Source organism: Calidris pugnax, unplaced genomic scaffold, assembly GCF_001431845.1.
Source record: "Calidris pugnax isolate Ruff unplaced genomic scaffold, ASM143184v1 scaffold144, whole genome shotgun sequence".
Lineage (NCBI taxonomy): Eukaryota > Metazoa > Chordata > Aves > Charadriiformes > Scolopacidae > Calidris > Calidris pugnax.
This window is the reverse complement of record NW_015090911.1, coordinates 5,549,480-5,568,277: the sequence shown is the minus strand read 5'-3', so window position 1 is coordinate 5,568,277 and position 18,798 is coordinate 5,549,480. Positions and strand designations below refer to the sequence as shown.

Sequence of the window (18,798 nt, the reverse complement as noted above, 5' to 3'; positions counted from 1 at the left end):
TACAAAAAGCTCTCCATTAGTGGATCTGCAAGAGCTCTGAGGTGGTTATTAACCTCCTTATGCCTATGGGGGAAACTGAGGCAAGCAGAGATTTGCCCAAGGCTAACGAGCAGAGGAGCCCAGCTTCGCTGAAAACAACCCTCCCCTCAAATTACTGAGCTATTTTTAACTGGTAAATTATTGAGGAGTTCAAAAACAGTGTTTGGGAATACTTTCGTGAAACCTGCAGAAGCTAAAAAGGCAACACAGAGGTGCCCAAGAAGGTCCAAGCCCAAGGAGATGGGGCTTCATCCAGCCCCACCACTGCCCCTCACTGCGAATATAGGCACCACCTCGTCTCCACCTCAGCACTCTAAGCTGAACTGTGGGATTTTTTATGTAACAAAAGAGAATATTAAAACATTTCAGAATAATAAAAGTTCTAACACTGCCCTCGTTTACACCTGACACAAATTTAAGAGCGAACTCCATTTACTTCAAGATTAAGGCAAAACTTAGAATGGACTTTAATACCTGTATTAAGATCAGATGATCAGTACACTAATCAAAATAATCAAAATTTGTGTGCCAAAAACTAGAGGAGTCATCTTAAGTGACTTGCCAAAATAGTTTTACATCAGTAACTTTGATCCAAACAGAAAGGCTTCATATACAAGAGTAGGGGCAGAAGCGACAGACACTTGATTTTAGATCAATAATGCAAACCTGGTATTATTTAAAACCTGATTCAGAGCTACAGTTTCATAAAGCATGTGCAGTTCAAATGGCAAAAACTAGCTGAACTCTAAAACAATTCCTGTAGGGGAAAGGGGGGCAGGAGATCTGTGCTTTTTTATGTTGTTTATCAACATGAAACACTTCATTACTATTTATATTTATTTATTTATTCCAGGTTACAGTAGTTACATTTCAAAATTTACAGGGTGAGGCAAAGGACACATTGTAAGTACAATAAAAAACAATAGTTGTGTAACAACATTCTCTCTAAAATCATAAAGTGAACAAAAAGTTATTGATGAATCCACTTTTCCTCACATTTTCCTTCACTTCACACAGTAAAGCTTTTGTGGTTTGTTTTTTTTTTTTAACCATAATAATAAAATAATAAAATCAAAACAACATGACCAAATGAGTATGTGTTCTCAGACTGGATAATTTTTAATCTATCACGTCAAAAGAGATCTCAAAAATTCAAGTCTGCTGATCAACATTCATTCTTTCAGGCTTTTTGGTAACTAGATGGAAAATACCTTGCATTCGTTTCACCAAATTGTATATAAATATATAATAAAGTCTTTTTTCATTGTGCGTTAAGCAAAGGCACATGGGACATGGCTGTGTACTGAGGATACCAAAGTGGCGTGCACTTTGTATCTCATGATAGGATTTATTTTCCCTGATGTCACCTCATGATTTATTAATTATGGAAGCAGATATATTAGCCAGATCTCCTCCCCAGTTTTACTTGCAAAAGCGGATCAGGAGGGTTTTGGAAACCACCACATCCTACTCTTACATAGCTATGACAGTTTTGAAAAAAAAATAAACAAAAAATCCCTATGTAAATACAACTTACATTAGGAAAAGGCAGGCAAACACACCCCCCATAAGCACCTCTGCAGAAAATACCACATTTTTGCAAGTAAAACCCATGTTTTCCCATGGAAGGACTGGTACAGCCTTGATAGGAAACTTTTGCTGGCCCAGACTAATTCCCCCCTCCATCGGTCCGTGAGATCCCGAAACCGCGTCTAACTTAATCAGCCTATTCTCCATGCGCCTTCATTCTGCTGATCTAACACGATGAGACTAATAAAATTGGTGAGAAAGACCCGTTTTTCAGCTCGCAGTGCTTTGCAAGGTACTGTCCATCTCCATCCATCAGCCTGAACGCTCCAGCTCCTGCAGTACAGGTTACACAGCGCATTCCTTCCAACGCTTCCGAAAGGAACCGCGGTGGTGGTCACAGTGCAGACCCCCCACTGTTTTAAAAACACCTCCATTATTTTAAAAAAAAGCATCTACTCAACTGGCCTGATTCACACACGCCCCTCAGGCAAGTCAGCGGAAGGATTCGCTGACCAAAAAACTGCAGAATAAGTTCAATTTCTAAGGAGGCGAAACGCTAGCCCCATTGAAACCACTAGCCATTTTCTACTGGTTTAAATTGGGCTAGGATTTAATTTTTTAATGCCCTCGAAACATTACTTTTATAAAAAAGAGACATTTACAGTATGTAGATACAGGAAGAGACAAAATATATTAACAAGAGAAATCAGTAATAATAAATACGTTTCAATTTGTAAAATATCTGCCAAATATAATCCCGTTTCATTGAAGTTAAGATTGGTCCTCCAGTCTTAACTCTAGCAGCTCAGATAAAATAACCTAACAATCCTGCAAAAACACTAAAAGACAATGTGAACTTAAAAAAATAGAGATGTATATTTCTGCCTGAATTATTTTGTCCTAATACTGTTAAAAATAACACTGAAGAGCAGTATATCTGAAAGGTTTAAGATTTTGCTCTTTTCTTCCCCCTTCTGCTCAGTTATTTTTTGGAAAAGAAACTCTGAATAAAGTTTCACTGCCTTTACTTGAATTCGTTTTATGTTGTAAATAATTTTTTAAAATAGTTTTTAATTATTTTAAAATTTTCTTTCCCTAGATAAAGCCTGAGAATTCAGATTATTTTTTTTAGAAGCATGTGAGGCAAAACCCCAAGCCCACAGAAAAAGGGACGTGTGAAGGGTGGAATTCCCTATAGACCTTCCTTACCAAACCCCACTCAAGGGAGGGAAGCAGCACAAACACTGCACACTAAATAAAGCCCCTGGACTTCCAGGGACTCCCACAGAGGGCCCAATTCGAGGAACGTACCCTTTAATTTTTCATTTATTGAATTGTCAGTTTGACATTTGGTGATATTTAAATTGAGCCTATACATAAAGACTTATTTCTTTTGCACTCGGGCAAAAAATGCTAACAAATAAATAGCTGTGTTTCACCTGCAACTAAATCCCAGCTCTGCAGTCCCACGGGTGTTCAATTACCCAAGCAGCTGCCACACTGAAAACACATAATTTGATATTAAAAATGGCAATATAGGAACTTGAATAAGCCAGCTGGGTTTAAACAGGCACCATCTTCCCTGGAATTACACCAGTTTTACTCCAGCGGATATGACTCAATGCATTTACTCCTTCAAACCATAAGGTAAGTAAAATTCTTTAAAAAACCCAAAATGTTTCATTATTCCACTCTGAAGTATCAAACCTAGGGCAATAACTCTGAATTTTATCATCTGTGGTTCTCCACGTCTGTGCAAAACTGCTACTGGTTCCTCCTCTACTTGTAGAATTTGGTGGGTTTGAAGTAATTTGTTGAGGTGTGAGCAAAAAAATACATTCAAAATGTAACTCTGGGCTGGAAAGTAGAAGAGTTTCCTTCTGATAACCTTAAAATAGTCTTAAACAAGGCCAAATGAAATACGGAATGGAAGAGATTAAAATTTATGTTAAAATTTCAGCTGAAGAAATTTTAACTCCCTGAAAGTTTCTAGTCAAAGCCCTTTGAAAAATAAGAGCTTACAACGGAAATCATGACAAACTTTACGGCAGCCATGTAATACAGCAAAAATATTTCCAGGAGAAAAAAAATAATAATAAAAAAATCTGAAATTGTGTCTTAGGAATCTGTTTTCTCAAAGAGATGCCAGAGGCTGTGGCGCAGACACTTAAAATGCAGACCCAGCACTACTATTGGTATCTGAGGGTTGGTTTCTTCAGTGCTCTGCATCTTAGAAATACACAATACAAAGCAAGAAGAGAGATGCTCCTGTTAAATTGCTCTTCATCGGGTAGGGTACACATAATACACCTGAACAACAGAAAGGTGGGGTTCCCCTCTCAGCTCCAAGAAGGAGAAACAAGCTCATGGACCAGGTATTCAGCTGTGTAAATCAATTCACTTCAAAAGAGCTGATTTACAAGGGCAGAAGATCTGGCTCCAGTTTTGAGGCAAGTGAAAAGTGACCCAACAAAATAATACTTCCTATGTACAAAACCATTTACAACCATCGGTCTTGCACAGGTGTTCTTAACACTAGGTAGCTTTGGTGGGGAAATTAAGTTAAAATTATACCTAATATGAACTATTCTCTCAGCCTTCTGGGTGCCTCAGAATAATTTTATCCTGGAAAAGCTTTAACATCTGTATGCTCAACTGCTATAATCCTCTGCTTGTTCTTTCACATTCGCAGCTACTTGCATTGAAAAAAACCCACAATTAACATAAATAGATAAACATGTTTGACAGTTTTTCCTATAGTAACCAGATCCATTTTTTTAATCTATTAATACAGAGAATAATTTCATTTTTTAAGAGATTACCTAACGAAGACATTGAAAGCTGGCAAAGATTTCACTGGCTACATCCCTAGCAAAGTTTTCATCCATTCATGAGATCAGTATGTGAAAGTCTGTTTCAGTCTGAGAGATAAGTAAGTTCAACTGATCTCCTTACACGATTTGTTTTGAAATACCTAATTGCTTCATATATATGCTGTATTATAAAAAAGGTTAAGGACATGCTTACAGACATACTGAGTTAAGTGACTTGTACACGTTAAAAGAAAACAGTCACTGCAAAAAGCTGTTTCTGCATGCATGGGGAGACTTGTCATGCTTTAAAATATGCTGCTCTTATCATCCTCATAAAGGTATATTTATATGTATATATATATCAAATCTATGAACACCAGAAGGATCTGGGTTTTTTTTGTATCAGCAAATAATCTTCCCTGAAGGTTCCTAAATTTTAAACAGATGAGGACAAGTTTATGAAATTGCAGTTAAACATAAAATAACTCATTTAACTTTTACCTATAGTTAAATTAAAAGCCCATACAATGTCAGATGAGCGAGTTTTCTTACAAGTTCATATCAAAATCTTTGTATCAAAATTATGGATGAAAGTGATCTGTAAAGAATTTATTCCAGTAGTTAAAAATTATCTCCTGCATAGTCTTTCAAACAATTACTCTGAAAATTTTTTTTTTTTTTTAATGAAGGCATCACATTCTTTAAAAAAAAAAATAAGTCTGAGCCGGGTATAATGTTAAAACACCAGTGTTAGTGTTATACTGATAACAAAAAGCATTTCTTGAGTTCCTGTTACAGGTTTGATCCAAACCTCCATATAAATTGATGGAAAAAACTCCCACTGACTTCAGGAATGAAAAAAAGCCAGACCAACAGAAGACAGTGATTATTTCCAACAGGAAGAAAAGGAATTACACTAAAATAATTAGGGGAAAAAAAAAAAAAAAGGCGACTGTGGTTTAAAATGCAAAATAACAGAGCTAAAGGAGACCTATAGTGTTCTCTTTACTTAAACTATACCTATGTAAAGACTTTCAATTTCCAGTACTAGAACTTTAATTTGAATTAGAAACTTCTATCAAGTTCTAACCAATGATAAATATACATTTTTGGTAGCTACGGAGAAGTTACTTCACATGAAGAACGGACTTAATGGAGCCAAGAAAATCCCTGTGTGTAATGATAATAGTAAGAATTAAATAGAGATTTCTAATATATACTTTAAATTAATCCTACTTTAAACATCACAGTTTCAAGCCTGCCTATTCAGGATAACTATCAGCATAAAAAAAAAATCCACACAATAGCAGGTTATTGTATTATTTAAATGAAAATAATGTTCTGGCATTCCCTGTCATGAGTAGATGACGATGTCAGTGGCGCTTGAGCGTGGCTGAGGAGCAGCTCTTGCTGGCTGACCCACACCTTCAGACCACCAAGGTGTTCACTCCTCTGACCCTCAAACCTTCCTTCTCCATTCCTCTGCAGGGACTCAACCCACCCGCTGGTGGCCGCTTACCTCCAGGCTGACACCATTATTTTTATTCCAGCCTGAAGGACAGGGCTTTGACCCTAAATACAGGAGGAAGCAGCAGCGCTTGGTCTGCACGGGCCACGGGCGTTGGGTGTGATTCATCCCACCAGACTTTAGCCAAAAAGTTATCTACTCTAAACTGTTTATAAGGGAGGTTTTGACCACTAATGGAAGAGAAAGGCGCTGCCAGGAGGTACCCTCTGCGGGTGCTTATCTCTTCCCATTGACTCAGCAGGAGACCCACAGAACGGCAAACTAGACATCTAAAATTAGAGGAGATGACTTCCACCCAAACCAAACACACACACACACACATATATATATAGATCTATGTATACATGTGCGTATTTGTGCACACAGTGTGAGACAGCTGCTTCCATAAATATGCATGTGCAACACAGCAGTGACATTAATAAAAACTCCGGACAGAAAATGAACTACTAAATGGGAGACAGGAAAAGGAAAATACAAAACCAGTCGTGCACATTTGTTATATATAGCTAAATCTTTAGGGTAAGCTTATTTATTACTTTTGCCTAAAGAGGAAGAATTAAAAAAAACCCCAAACTATTGTGTGACATGTTCAAGCTGCAAAACTTGGGAGTAAACAGAGTTAAGGAAATGTTATGGGTCTATATCTAGTCTGGTTCTCTAGGGTACTTTACATCTTTAAATATAAAACTTACTTCCTTATATAAATGTTTTAACATGCAGAAAGAGCATCTGGATGAATACTCTGAATGCTCGTATGGTAACAAACATAGCTCTACCGATTTTGGGGCATCTAAACAAGGATTCTAAGTTACATTTTCCCAAGTTCGGTGATGAAAGCTTAGGGTGGTTCCCCCCCACACCTTTAAAGGTGTTTGTATGTGTGTGCTGGCACATGCACATGGGAATGCTGTGGGGGTTTTTTAAACGACATACACATTCTCTATAAATTAAAAAAAATGATACCATGGTAATAAAACCCAAAAGAGCAAAAAACAAAACAAACACATAGGAAGAGAAAAGCAAACCTTGTTTTTAGCATTAATCCAAAGTAACATCAAGATTGCAAAGAGCAGATTTTTATTTATTTTATATTTTTTTTAAGTTTATGATTGATTCAGGTCAGGCTCTGCAATATTCCCGTTCTCTGGAAACATAGGTGGAAAATTGTTATTAAAAGTCGCTGGAAACTCTAGCGTAGCATCGACATTTTGATAGCCCACGTAAGAATTAAACGACTGCTGTGGAAGTACTTGGCTATCAGGCATCTGTATGAAAGCCCCTGACTGGGTGGTAGGGGGGATTCTTTGGCCAACTAGTTGAATTTTAGGTTCCCTGGGCTCCAGATGTTGCTTGCTTTCTTCATCCGTGTCAAGACGGGTTAGCTTTTCTATCCACATGCGAAATTTCTCCTCTGTCTGCCTCTGCATCTCGGCAAAGCAGTTCATGGCCTCTTCCAGGACATTGCCTATGCAGTTCCTATCCCACACGGTGCCCCTGTCAAGCAATCCTGGAATTTCCCTGGTCGCTCCTCCAGATCCCCCAGCACGACTGAAGCCAGCTTTAAAGACATTGAGGCCATTTGATGAGACATCGTTAAGCAAGAACACGGTATTGTTTATTAAGGCATGTTAAACTCAGGAAAACAACAACAACAACAACAAACTTTTTTCTAATTGCGCCCCTCGGATAAGGCAACGGGGGAGGAACTGGCAAATATTAACCAACAGTATTACCGTCAAAAATAACATTTCACACTCACTGAGGTTATAATAGGAATTTTGGCTTCAAAATAATTTTTATTCTAGAATTCTCAGACAATTCTGTCATGAAGGTCTTTTCATAAATTAACCAAATTAGTCCAATTCCCTTGCAATTCCTACTTTGAATTCAACTGAAGGTGCCAAAAACATTACACAATAACATGTTTAGTTCTGTGAAGCTGTGATCCAAAATACTACTGTTTAACGGATAAACCTGAAAAATTATGCGTATCTTTCTTACATTCTGGAACCCTTTTATAATGGATTGTTGAACGCAGACAAAACTGCACACAAGGTAACAGAGATAAAGGCCGATACAGTGATTTGTAGCATCTGAAGGAGCCAAGCCCCAAAGCTCATGGGTCTAATTTTGGGGAACAGACTAAACACCAATGAAGGGAAGACACGAGACGAAGACGTGAACATGAGGAGATAGGTGAATGCTGTGCTACTACATGAGGTGGAAGCACCTTCCCTTAGGTCTGAGGGACACAGCTACATCACCGGGGCACTAATCAGGAGATAGGTGAATGCTGTGCTACTACATGAGGTGGAAGCACCTTCCCTTAGGTCTGAGGGACACAGCTACATCACCGGGGAGTTGATCAGCCTGGCACTAATTACCATCGCATGAGCCACCGGCCGGGCAGCACTTTTAGTGTCAACTTTAGCCAAGGGGAAAAAACAGAGCAAAGTTGGAAGGAAATTGTTCTCCTTCCTCCTATCCATCAAAAAGATGCTTAAAATGACTAGCTTTGGGATTTTCAGGAAGAACTTTCGCAGCAAGAAGAGAAGGCCATCCTCATTATCTTACTCAATTGCTAAGAAAAGGCAGTGGTATCTATACTTTTAAGTTTAGAGTTCACTCAGGAATCCTCTAGGAAGCAATAAAACCCCCAAGAAGACGAGGCTCTGTACCTGCTTGAGGAATAATGAACAATGCATGCATGCTCTCCCAACACACAAACACGTCGGTAATTCCAAAACAACACAAGTATCACACTGAACAACACAAGGCAGCTACGGAACCTCACCATTTAACAGGTAAACGTGAAACCTGTGGGATCCTTAAGCTTAAGAATAATAGAAAACAGCCAAAGAGCAAGAGAAATCATTGCACAACCCTAAGCAAATAGTTACTAATAAAAACATAAGGCACTGAAATCTTTATTGGGATTTCACTGTGTACATTAAATTACAGGATTACTTAAACACCACATTCTTTTAAGGAGCTATCAAAATGAGGTATACATAAGTCCTTTAGTAACAGCTAAACAAAGCCTAGGCTTATTCTTTCGTTTCTGAGCAGTAGCAACGTGACCCGTCAGGGACCAAAAACTTTCTATTAAAAGCCCTACTTTTTAACTGTTCTCTCCCATCTGTTTACATGTCAGACAGGCTCGAAATTCAGCATTCAGGTCCTCTGCTCAAAAATATATTACTTTACAGCAACTAATTTACATCCCTCTGACTACATTCTAACTAAAAGTAATTCAGTGAAAAGGTACCATTTTCCTAAATTGTGGTTCCTTTTGTATATTCAGTGTCTTCTTCCTCCCTGAAAAAAACATTTCTTATGTTCATGTACATCCAATTCCAATATGATTCTGTTTGTGTCTTTATTCACAGATCTTATGCTAAGATCAAGTAACTTAATGGCAGTCTTTCTGATTTCCACAGGCTTACGGTCAGACACCTTTAAGTAATGTTGAACAAGTTTTAATTGCAATTTAAATAAAAACTATTGATGGTGACATGCGAGACAATCTAGCTAGGCTTTTAAAGTTAAGAATGAACTAGCATGGTCAAAGTTGACAAAACTGTTCTGTAACCTGAAGAGAGCAGATATTAAAATATATATTACCCTGCAATACTATTTTTACAAGGCATCATTCATAGTATATCTACAATTTACAGTAGCAGCAAATCAATGCTTCAGATGCTTCCTTTGCAGTTCTTATAAAAAGCCCTATTCAACCTTTTCTTTCCTGGTGGTCCTCAGGGTTAAAAAGAAAATCTAGCTGAAACATGCATTTTTATTATACTAAATGCATATTTATTTTATTATATTACCTAACTGGTTCCTTTGCTGTCTATAAACTTACAGCTCTATCGTTTTTTGAAGTTATGCCAAGTTACAAGGCAAAGAAATTTGCAATACAAAGGGGTCAGAAGCCAAGACTCCTATTTTATTTTCAAGACAGTACCTCCTGCAAAACAGCACCTAAGAAATGCCCTCATGCTGTCTCTAGACCTTTACGGGATCTATTCAATATTATGTAAAGAACAACCAAATCCAAAGGTATTTAATTTAGGAAGTTTGACAATGCAACAATTTAAGAACACATGCTGCATCTTCATTGTAATTAGCAATGGTGGATTCCTCTGTGTCATTATGCTACTCAACGTTTCCAAATGGGTATCTTAATACAAATCATTCAACAGATTTTTATATTATTTTCACCCTGTTCTTCTGTAATTCTTATTCTGAGTTACTTCATCCAAGGCCTATGCACAATTCTTAGGAGGAGGTAACCTGGCTAAGAGTCCCTCACACACATTGTTCCCCTCTCTTTGGGTTCCTACATATTAAAAACCCTTTTCTTTTTTAAAATGTGAGCTGCAACACCTTTTTTAACATCAATACTCAGACTTTTTAACAGATTTTTTGAAAGCCTAAAACATGAGTCACTCCTGTTTCAATTCATAATTCATATTTTCCTGAGTTGTAGAAAGCACAATGGCGGTGAAATGCCAGTATTTCCATATTATATTTGAATTTTCAAAACCCCTTTCCTTCTCCCAAAGGAAATGTTTGCAAAGAAATTCTCATACTTGCTCTCATGCCAATTTAATTCAGAGTTAATTTCCATGGTCTAATTTGAAATTGTTTTAAAGGAAAAACTTTAACAGCAGCAGGTCTCGCAGAACCTATTTTGGGACTCAAAGACCATCCTCTTACGCCATGTAAAATGCTACATCCAACAGAGAGGCTCAATCACTAAAAGGTAAGAAATTGCTCCTCATCTGCAATAATTCAAAAATCATGGCATTCCCTGATGTCATAATGAAGTTTAGACTGAACCTGTATTTTCAGGTGTAAATTAACACCACACAATGCACGCAGAATAACACAACACCTACTGTGCTTCACTCCTGAGCTCAAAAACATTTGTACTGAAGCATCAGCAGTAAGATCCCAACTCTTCACTCTTCAGTCTCTCTTGAGAAGAAAAACAAGCCTGCCAGTATTTTAATCCACATTACATCCGAGTTCAGCAGACAGAACTGACTATCGCACAACTGGGTGCACACACAAAATGAAGCTAATGGCACCACACACGTTCATGGCATTAATTTGCATTTCACTGAACACCTTCCTCACCTTACTAATTTAGCCAAGCTTTTTTCAGAACCAGACATGTGGGGGGGTTGAAAAAACATAACTGCCCTATTAAAATGGCAGAGGTTTAGTTACACAACATGAAAGATGACTGTCTTCTCGAATGTGGCACTGCAATTTTCAGACCACACACAAGTGAACTGCCTTCTGTAATACTACCTATGTCAATAGGAGGTTAAGAGGCCGAGTATGTATAGCCTTAGTACATGACGGCCACCTTAAATTAACTGTCACTAACAATTTTAGAGCATCTCTGTTGGCAAAGCTATTTTTCAGCCAGTAGATATTTGGAAATCAGTGCCAATAATAAGCCACGTTTAGACAGTAACCAACATTACAGCTGAAGAGTCCCAATAGTGTCAGACTAAGGGGAACACAGGCCACCTGTAAAACTCTTCTGCACTGATGTGTGCAGACTTTTTTTAAAGCAAAGGCAAAAGTTTTTTCATGCTTATGTCCTTCTGACAGGTGCACTGTAGTTTACCGACACGCAGGTTCAAGTATCAAGTTAAACCTGAAACTTTCTCTTAGCTTTTGATTGGGTGCAGAAGACACTCATGGCCTGAATTTCCACTACTGCTATTTTATTTTTTTTTTTACCCTGTATTATTTTCTAACTAAGTGTTCAATCCCTAAACTTTGAGGATATTCACAGTGTACCGCTAAGTGCACTAAAATGGCTTTCTAAAAAAAAAAAAAACCACAAAAAAATTAAAAAAAAAAAGTAAGTTAAGCATTTTGCCTTTTCCAAGAAGAAGGATCGCAGATGGCATATGAACCTACCACTGCGAGGGAGGGCTGGGAGTCCTGCTCAGGCTCTCTCAGCTCCACCCCATCTGTTCAGACCACAACGTTTCATTAACCCACAAGCAGCGCAGGATGCATTTTTTGGCCAACCTCACCCTTACCTCTATAGAAAATATTTCTCTCTCGTACTTATTGACTGTTTCCCACAAACCAAAGTCGTTTCCATTTAAAGGAAAACCACAATGTGGCAGGTATGCATTGCACCTAATTCCAAAAGTCTTAAACGGAATTTAGTATCAAGCAGACGACACATGCTATGAAATAAGAATAAATGTCATTGTTCCTCAGGATGGTTTTTGCACTCCCACATCTTGCTCCACAGGTGAAAATCAGGCCTTGGTGTAATCATCACTAAATAACCAAATTATTTCCTACAGTAAAACGGGACCTTTTCACTGCAAAGCATCTTGCAGTTAAGACCAAGAGCTCAAATGCAGAAGAGCCTGGTGACACAGAAAAAGCATCACAGAGTGGGATCTCTGCAATGGAAGTCAGAAATCCAGGCAGACCTGAAAATACCATGTGGTGCTTTTCTGGGTCACAAGGTATACTTTTATGACTTAAAAAAGAATATAACCTGGGGGGATTTATGGTGTGGTTCTGTTTGGTTTTTTTCGTGAGTGGGGAGGAACCTGTCCCAAAACTCAATGAAAAGGTGTTCTTCAACCAGCTTTAAATCAGGCTCAAATTCCCCAGCAAAGTATAAATATAGTAAATAAAAAGACACAAAACTAGGAAAGCTAGAAACCTAACTAACTACTAAATTGGTAAAAATAATTTTAGATCTCTATTAAAAGTTTACTACACAATAATTATAGGAGGACTATGCCCTCCTGAAACTTCCTAATAAATAGACATTAACTTCCTTTGTGCAACCTGCTTCCTAGCAATATGTGGGAAAAACGCCAGGTCTCATGGTGGCAGAATCATTCACCATAATCAAGTCAGTCAAAACACAATTATTTATAAAATCTGCTGCAAATATTTTAAACAACTCATCTAGCAAACACTAGGTTCAGCAACTTAAGACTAATTATTGCAGTTTTCCTTTAAATGTTCTTGCCCTGTGTAAGCTGATATTTATCTCCAAAAAGAAAAAAACCCTTCCAGCACAAGAGGCAAAAAGGCATGTAACCCAGTAAAAATTGGCAAGCCAAAAAGTTTATTTTTATGCGATTTTATTTTTGATTACCATATGAAGATTGCCATATGATAACGGTTCTATGGTATAATACGCTGCAAGAATAATTCAAACAAAATACTGTCCACGGCACTTGGGCTAATAAAATAGCAAAGACTCAGCAGACAAACCTAAAGAGTTCATCTTTCTTTTGCTAACAAAATCATAAGAAGGCCCCTAAATGTGCTGCCTCCTGTCTTAACACAGACGTGTCAGAAAATTAGAAGTATAGAAGTTATAGATCCTTATGACACAGGAAAAGGGTAACAGTTTCATCTACAATGTTTGAAAATTTAGGTGTGGATATAGCTTGGGCACCTGCGTTAACAAACTCATAGTTATGTCCTAAAATAGGTGACCAGCTGCAATTTGCAAGAATTCTCAATAAGGCTGAGTAGGTATGTCATGCACCAGAACGTAGAGCTGAAAAGCACAGCGTAAGTGCAATAGTGAAGAGAGTCTTACTGTAACACGGGCAAGAGGTATGAGACCTTATTTCTAACACAGCTGCCAAGCTGTGGTCTTAATGTTATCAAAGCAAAGCTGGCCACTTATCTTAAGAATGTATTCATTAGATTATTACCATCTAACGGGATCTGAAAGCACTGCTAGGAGTTCATATAGGCTTACAAAGGAAAAGATCTGAAAATTCCAGAATTCAAAGATAGTCCTTCCTCTAATTCCCCATTCTTACGCTTTGCTGGTGTGCAAAAGTGCACTGAAACCCCAGAACAGATTTTAAGATCTGCCCATGTCTTGTTAACACACTGCAGTCTTCAAATTTACACAGAGCTGCAGTTCTCCTGGATTTTCTCAAGTGTCACTCATGAAATTTAGTATGACAGCTGAGAAACGGTGTCAGGCGCGTTACAGAGTTCAGTTTAAAAAACATCCTCTACCTGGTATCTCCGCAGTGATTGTCTTGCTGCTCCCTGAAACCTCTTCGTCGTCGTCGGAGGAGCTGGTGCTGGAGTCGCAGGTCAGGTCGCTGTCGCTGGTACTGCTGTCCTGCAGCAGGTTGTACTTCTTGCGAGCGGCCGCCTCCCGCTTCTGCCTCAGCAGCCGAATTCTTTCTTTGTGCTTTTGGCTCCGGTGACCTTTTACCTTGGTAACTCGGCCGTTCTGCTTATCGCTAGACTGTCGGTTTTTCTTGGCAGCCATTGTGGAAGTTTCACTTTCGGACCTGGATCGCCTGGATTTCCTCCCAACGGCAGCCCCGGACGCCGCAGAAGGGTCTCCCTCTACAGCAGCCTCAGCTTGACAGGGCTCATTCTCTTCCGTGGAAGACAACGTGTCTGAGTCAGCCAAGTGCCCGCTGGAAGAAGGGGAGAGCATGCAGTGATTGGAAGAGTCACTCTCGTACACTCGGCCGCCCGCTGGCTTGTCGCTCTCCGTCGAGGCCAGCTGGGACTCCAAGGAGTCTCTCCTCAGTTCCATCAGTAAGCAAGGCATGGAGGAGAGCACCGCAGAGTCCGCTGCCGGGGCCGCGTCGTCCTTTGGGGTCGGCGTCTCGAGGAGTTCTATAGGTCCGTCTTCGTCGGGAGCAGTCTCTTGCTTTTCAGCAGTCTTTGGTGGAACTTCTGAATCCACAAGTTCTTCTGCTTTTCCCGCCGCCTCCATCTTCATTTCAGAACGCCGAGGTCCTCCTGTTCTCAAAGCATGAAGCACGCAGTCTTTAAGACTGGGTGGACTAGATATGGACTTCAGCAAGACAGCGGCCTGCACGAGAACAGAACAGTAAGAACAGTTTTACCCAGATAACTCACTCAGTCCTGCTCTGCACAGTATCACCCAAACAACTCATGGTTTTCCGTTGCAGACGGTGTGCTTCAGTAGCCTCTTGGTTTTCTGTGTTTACCTTTTTCCTAGTGAACTCATCCTGTTACATCAAACTATTCTTCCTTATACACACCCATGGAAGACGGTATTGAAACCACATTAAATGTGATTCACCTCAGGAGAATAATGGAAACAGATCTGAAAAATAATAAAAATATTTCTAAACTCTTACTTTAAACTATAAACTCTAAACTCCTACTATAAAATTTAAATCAATGTATTACAAGTAACATATGCTTAACTTCTTTACCTAGAACTTGAAACATATTTTAGTGGAGAATTTTAGCCCTTATGAACCACGCCAGCCTGAAAATTCCCAGACTTGGTAGTCATCTACCTGGACAGACCAGCAGTTTTCAGCTTCCGTATCTATGAGAAATCTACTTTCAGTTGAACAGGACCTCAACCTTATAAAACTACAATGGTTTTATGGTAACTTGCAGACTTACAGTACCAACAAGACAGAGGAGAAATCCAGCCACTTTGAGCAGAAACGGTACAGAGCATGACTACAGACACCTCCTTTTCCCAGGGGAACCGCTCTGCTGGTAGATCTCACGTGACAGCGATGCATTTACAAGCAGCACCATGAGGTGCTACTGAATTGTCAAGGACACGGGGTTCACGACATCTACAGGCAAGGTTTTTAGAAGCACGAGCTACGTGCAAGACAGATTTGCTCTCAGGAGAGAGCCGCCATGCTGGTGAGTCACGTAAAGACTTCTTAGAAGTCTCTAACACCATTCAAGTGCTCCGTGCGTGTCTCCCATATAAGTCCCGGTTGTGTGAGAACCTACAGGCTGACCTAGTTTCTCTCCAATCTGCCAGGAAAAAAGCATCACGTAGTACGGGCTGAAAGCAAGAAACAGTATCCACCCACACCCAGTATCCTACGTTTTACTTCATGTTCTAATTTAATAAATGGCACTACTTCAGCACAAACACAAAAAAAAAACCCAAGCTGTTTATCAGACTGGTAACTTGCACGCTATCAACCCAGAAGCACCTTCAGGGAAATTTGGTTTGAGAGATCAGTATTTACCATATTATCTTCATTATTCACCCTCTGTTATTCACCTAAATTTTCACTTGGAATTCAACGTAAAGACCATTCAATTACCAACTGAATGGAGCGGAACAAATAATTTAAGGGTTCAGAAGCATAGTTAATGATAAATTTATGGCACTTCAAAAAAAGCGTCGGTAAGGAAAAGCAGTATTAAGATTTAATCTACTGGTCCTTTTTAAAAACGCATTTCCGTGGACAAGGGCAATTAGTACTTGAGCAGCCAGAGAAAGCATGGATGGTTCAGAGAGATTTTTCTGTACCTCAACAATCCTTCTCCAGTTTCCTGCCTGTAATTCTATGTTTGTAATTACACGCTGCTTCCTCCTCTCCCTCTGCAGCACAAAATAAGGCTACTTCCCTGCTCCTAAAAGGTGGTGTAAAAGCTCAATGTTGTCCCGTCTGCCCTAACCCACTTTGAAACTTAATTTTTAAAAAACACTAAAACAGAGTTCATGCTTCCTTCAGGCTAATGAATGAAATGCTGGATGGTGCAAGGGAATTATGAAAATATTTATGGGAGAGAAACACCCGTTAAGGAAAGAAAGAATAGTTAATATCAGGCAACAGAAGAAATATGGAGATGACAAGCCCAGGTCTGCTAAATACAAAAGGGAAAAAGAAACAAGTAAAACCAGCATGTTACTTCTTAAAAAAAAAAAAAAAAGGAATAAAACACGTATTGTAAAATATAGGAACATATACATAAAAGAAAAATGTTTGCCAATACTTGCACTGAGTAAAACTCTCTTGAAAGCAACTTAAAAGAAGAATTTCTGGAGATGGTAATTTAATGTAGGCAATAACTATTACATAGGGACCAGCTTATTTCTAAAGCCACAGCACAGCATCAACAAACCCAAATGATGAATACACATGATGAAACATACACACATCTCCATACTGTAATAAAAATCAGTATTTCTACATATTTCATCTGCAAATCTACATTATCAAATAATTCTCCTATTGTGTATGTAATTAAAACAAGGTTTTGATGATTAAATCACTGGCCAAGTTATACAGGGTGGGATATGTATTGTAGCTGCTAGTCCAATTCCCAGCTTTGCTCTGGCTATCCACTTTGAAAAGAAAAATATCTTTTCTAAGAGTTATGAAATGTATATGCAAGGAAAAAATTTGGTTGCTCAAACGCATACCAGAAGAATATTAGCCTGGCCAAAAGAAATGTATTTAAATATTCATGCTAATAACTGCAGAACAGCTTCTGCACTACTCATCCTTTTAGCCTGGGGAGCACAAGTAAGAGAGCTTGACGCAGAGCTAAAGGGCAGCCAAAGTGAACCAGAGACTCTTTTTTTCACTTATGCCCGACTTGGGAACATCATCCACCTCACAGCTCCCAAAGGGACTATAAAAAACACCCGTGCTTGCCTTTCCACCTCTCTGGCCTGTCAGCCAGTAAAAAATCATGTTTCGTCTACCTGTTGCCACCTTGCTAACAGTCTAATTCAATCACTTAAGAAGATTTTTTTTTTATTATTATTAAGCAGGATCTTACTTTAACTACTCAAACCACGCTGGTTTGATCCCTCACACAGGGATCAGTGCATTATATTTTCAGCAATAAAGTAGCACAGGGGCTGGTAACTTCACAGAAGTATATCTTGTCAACAGTCATTTGTGTTTCTCTGTGTGTGTAAAAAATATTTGCTCTGATGAGGTCTATACTCTCCAGGTCCCTTGAACTAGCTATTTAAAAAGTCAACAATTCAAGTATTAGTACGTATATAAAAAGGAGCTTGATATTTATCTTGGTGGGAAAAAAAAAAGCGCCTGTCGTGACTGAAACAGACTTTGCCACTGGGAAGAATACAGACAGTTCAGGGGAAAATATCTATGCCAAGGAAAGGCTTGTCTCAAAGAAAAAAAATGCACCAAATTAGTTCTACTTGAGAAATGAATAGATCAGAGAGAGGAAGAGACTATAGTGAAAAACTCCCCTTCCTTTCTTGCCACTCACATTTCTAGTTGCAGTCCTAGAAAAGGTAATCTCAAGGTGATACTAGAAAAAGACTAGTTTCTTACTTATTAAATGAGAACAACAGAGGACTGAAAAATAAGCTCTGATGCTTACAGACACAGATGGATACTTAATTAGACATTGCTCAGAAATGTCATTTTCCTTTTTCTGATGCACAGATACTGATGATTTTAAAAGGCAGTTCTGTAATAACTTCTGTGCTAGATTCTTCCAACAGAAATTATTTTATTTCCACACCAATATGCAGAAGCCATTAAATATCTAACTGTGCCTTTACCTGGGAAATCATTTTCAAATTGTGGAAAGGCACATCATTTGCACACTACGAAAAGTGCACTTCGGTGAAGAAATCCAGAAGGATTTGAAGGTCAGATAGGCAGAGACAGCCCAGCCAGTCTAACAGCTTGCTGCCACTAACAGGGATGGGTTTTACCCCCGACTCTTTTACCACTTAATCGTGACCGTGCAGACTTACTCCCTCATTCACAGTTGAACTGGCTCATCCTTTCTTGGATAGATCCACTTTATTAAGCTACAGGAAACAAAATCAGAAAATAAGTGAAGTTTTCTGCCAGAGCTGGAAGGAAGGAAAGAAGGAAGGGCTAGCAATAAACCATCCCTTTAGGAAAAAAAAAAAAGAAAAAAAAAAAAATCACAAATCTGATTAAAAACTACCTGCTGTTTGGTTCCCATCACACCTTGAACTCAGAGGTTCCCCCTAGTCACAGGAGATGGTACCGAGGGTTCCTTTCACAGCACTGTTTGCTCTGAGAAAAGATTTTTGAAGATAAAAAATTATTAAAGAGAAAAAAAAAGTAAATCAAACGA

General features: G+C 38.8%; 1 protein-coding gene across 5 annotated transcripts in view; it reads right to left on the bottom strand.

The window, feature by feature from the left end:
• LOC106892303 (chromosome unknown open reading frame, human C18orf25) overlaps window positions 1-18,798 on the bottom strand; it is a 45,095-nt gene that overhangs the window by 14,495 nt on the left and 11,802 nt on the right. For 2 of the 5 annotated variants that reach the window (XM_014949386.1, XM_014949387.1), the window contains exon 2: window positions 13,960-14,779. In XM_014949386.1, coding sequence (XP_014804872.1) covers window positions 13,960-14,686 — 727 coding nt within the window. In that variant the 5' untranslated portion in view covers window positions 14,687-14,779. Of the gene's footprint in view, window positions 1-6,970; window positions 7,469-13,959; window positions 14,780-14,918; window positions 15,030-18,645; window positions 18,741-18,798 lie in introns of those variants that run through there. The other 3 variants (XM_014949385.1, XM_014949384.1, XM_014949388.1) reach the window with 3 other exon arrangements.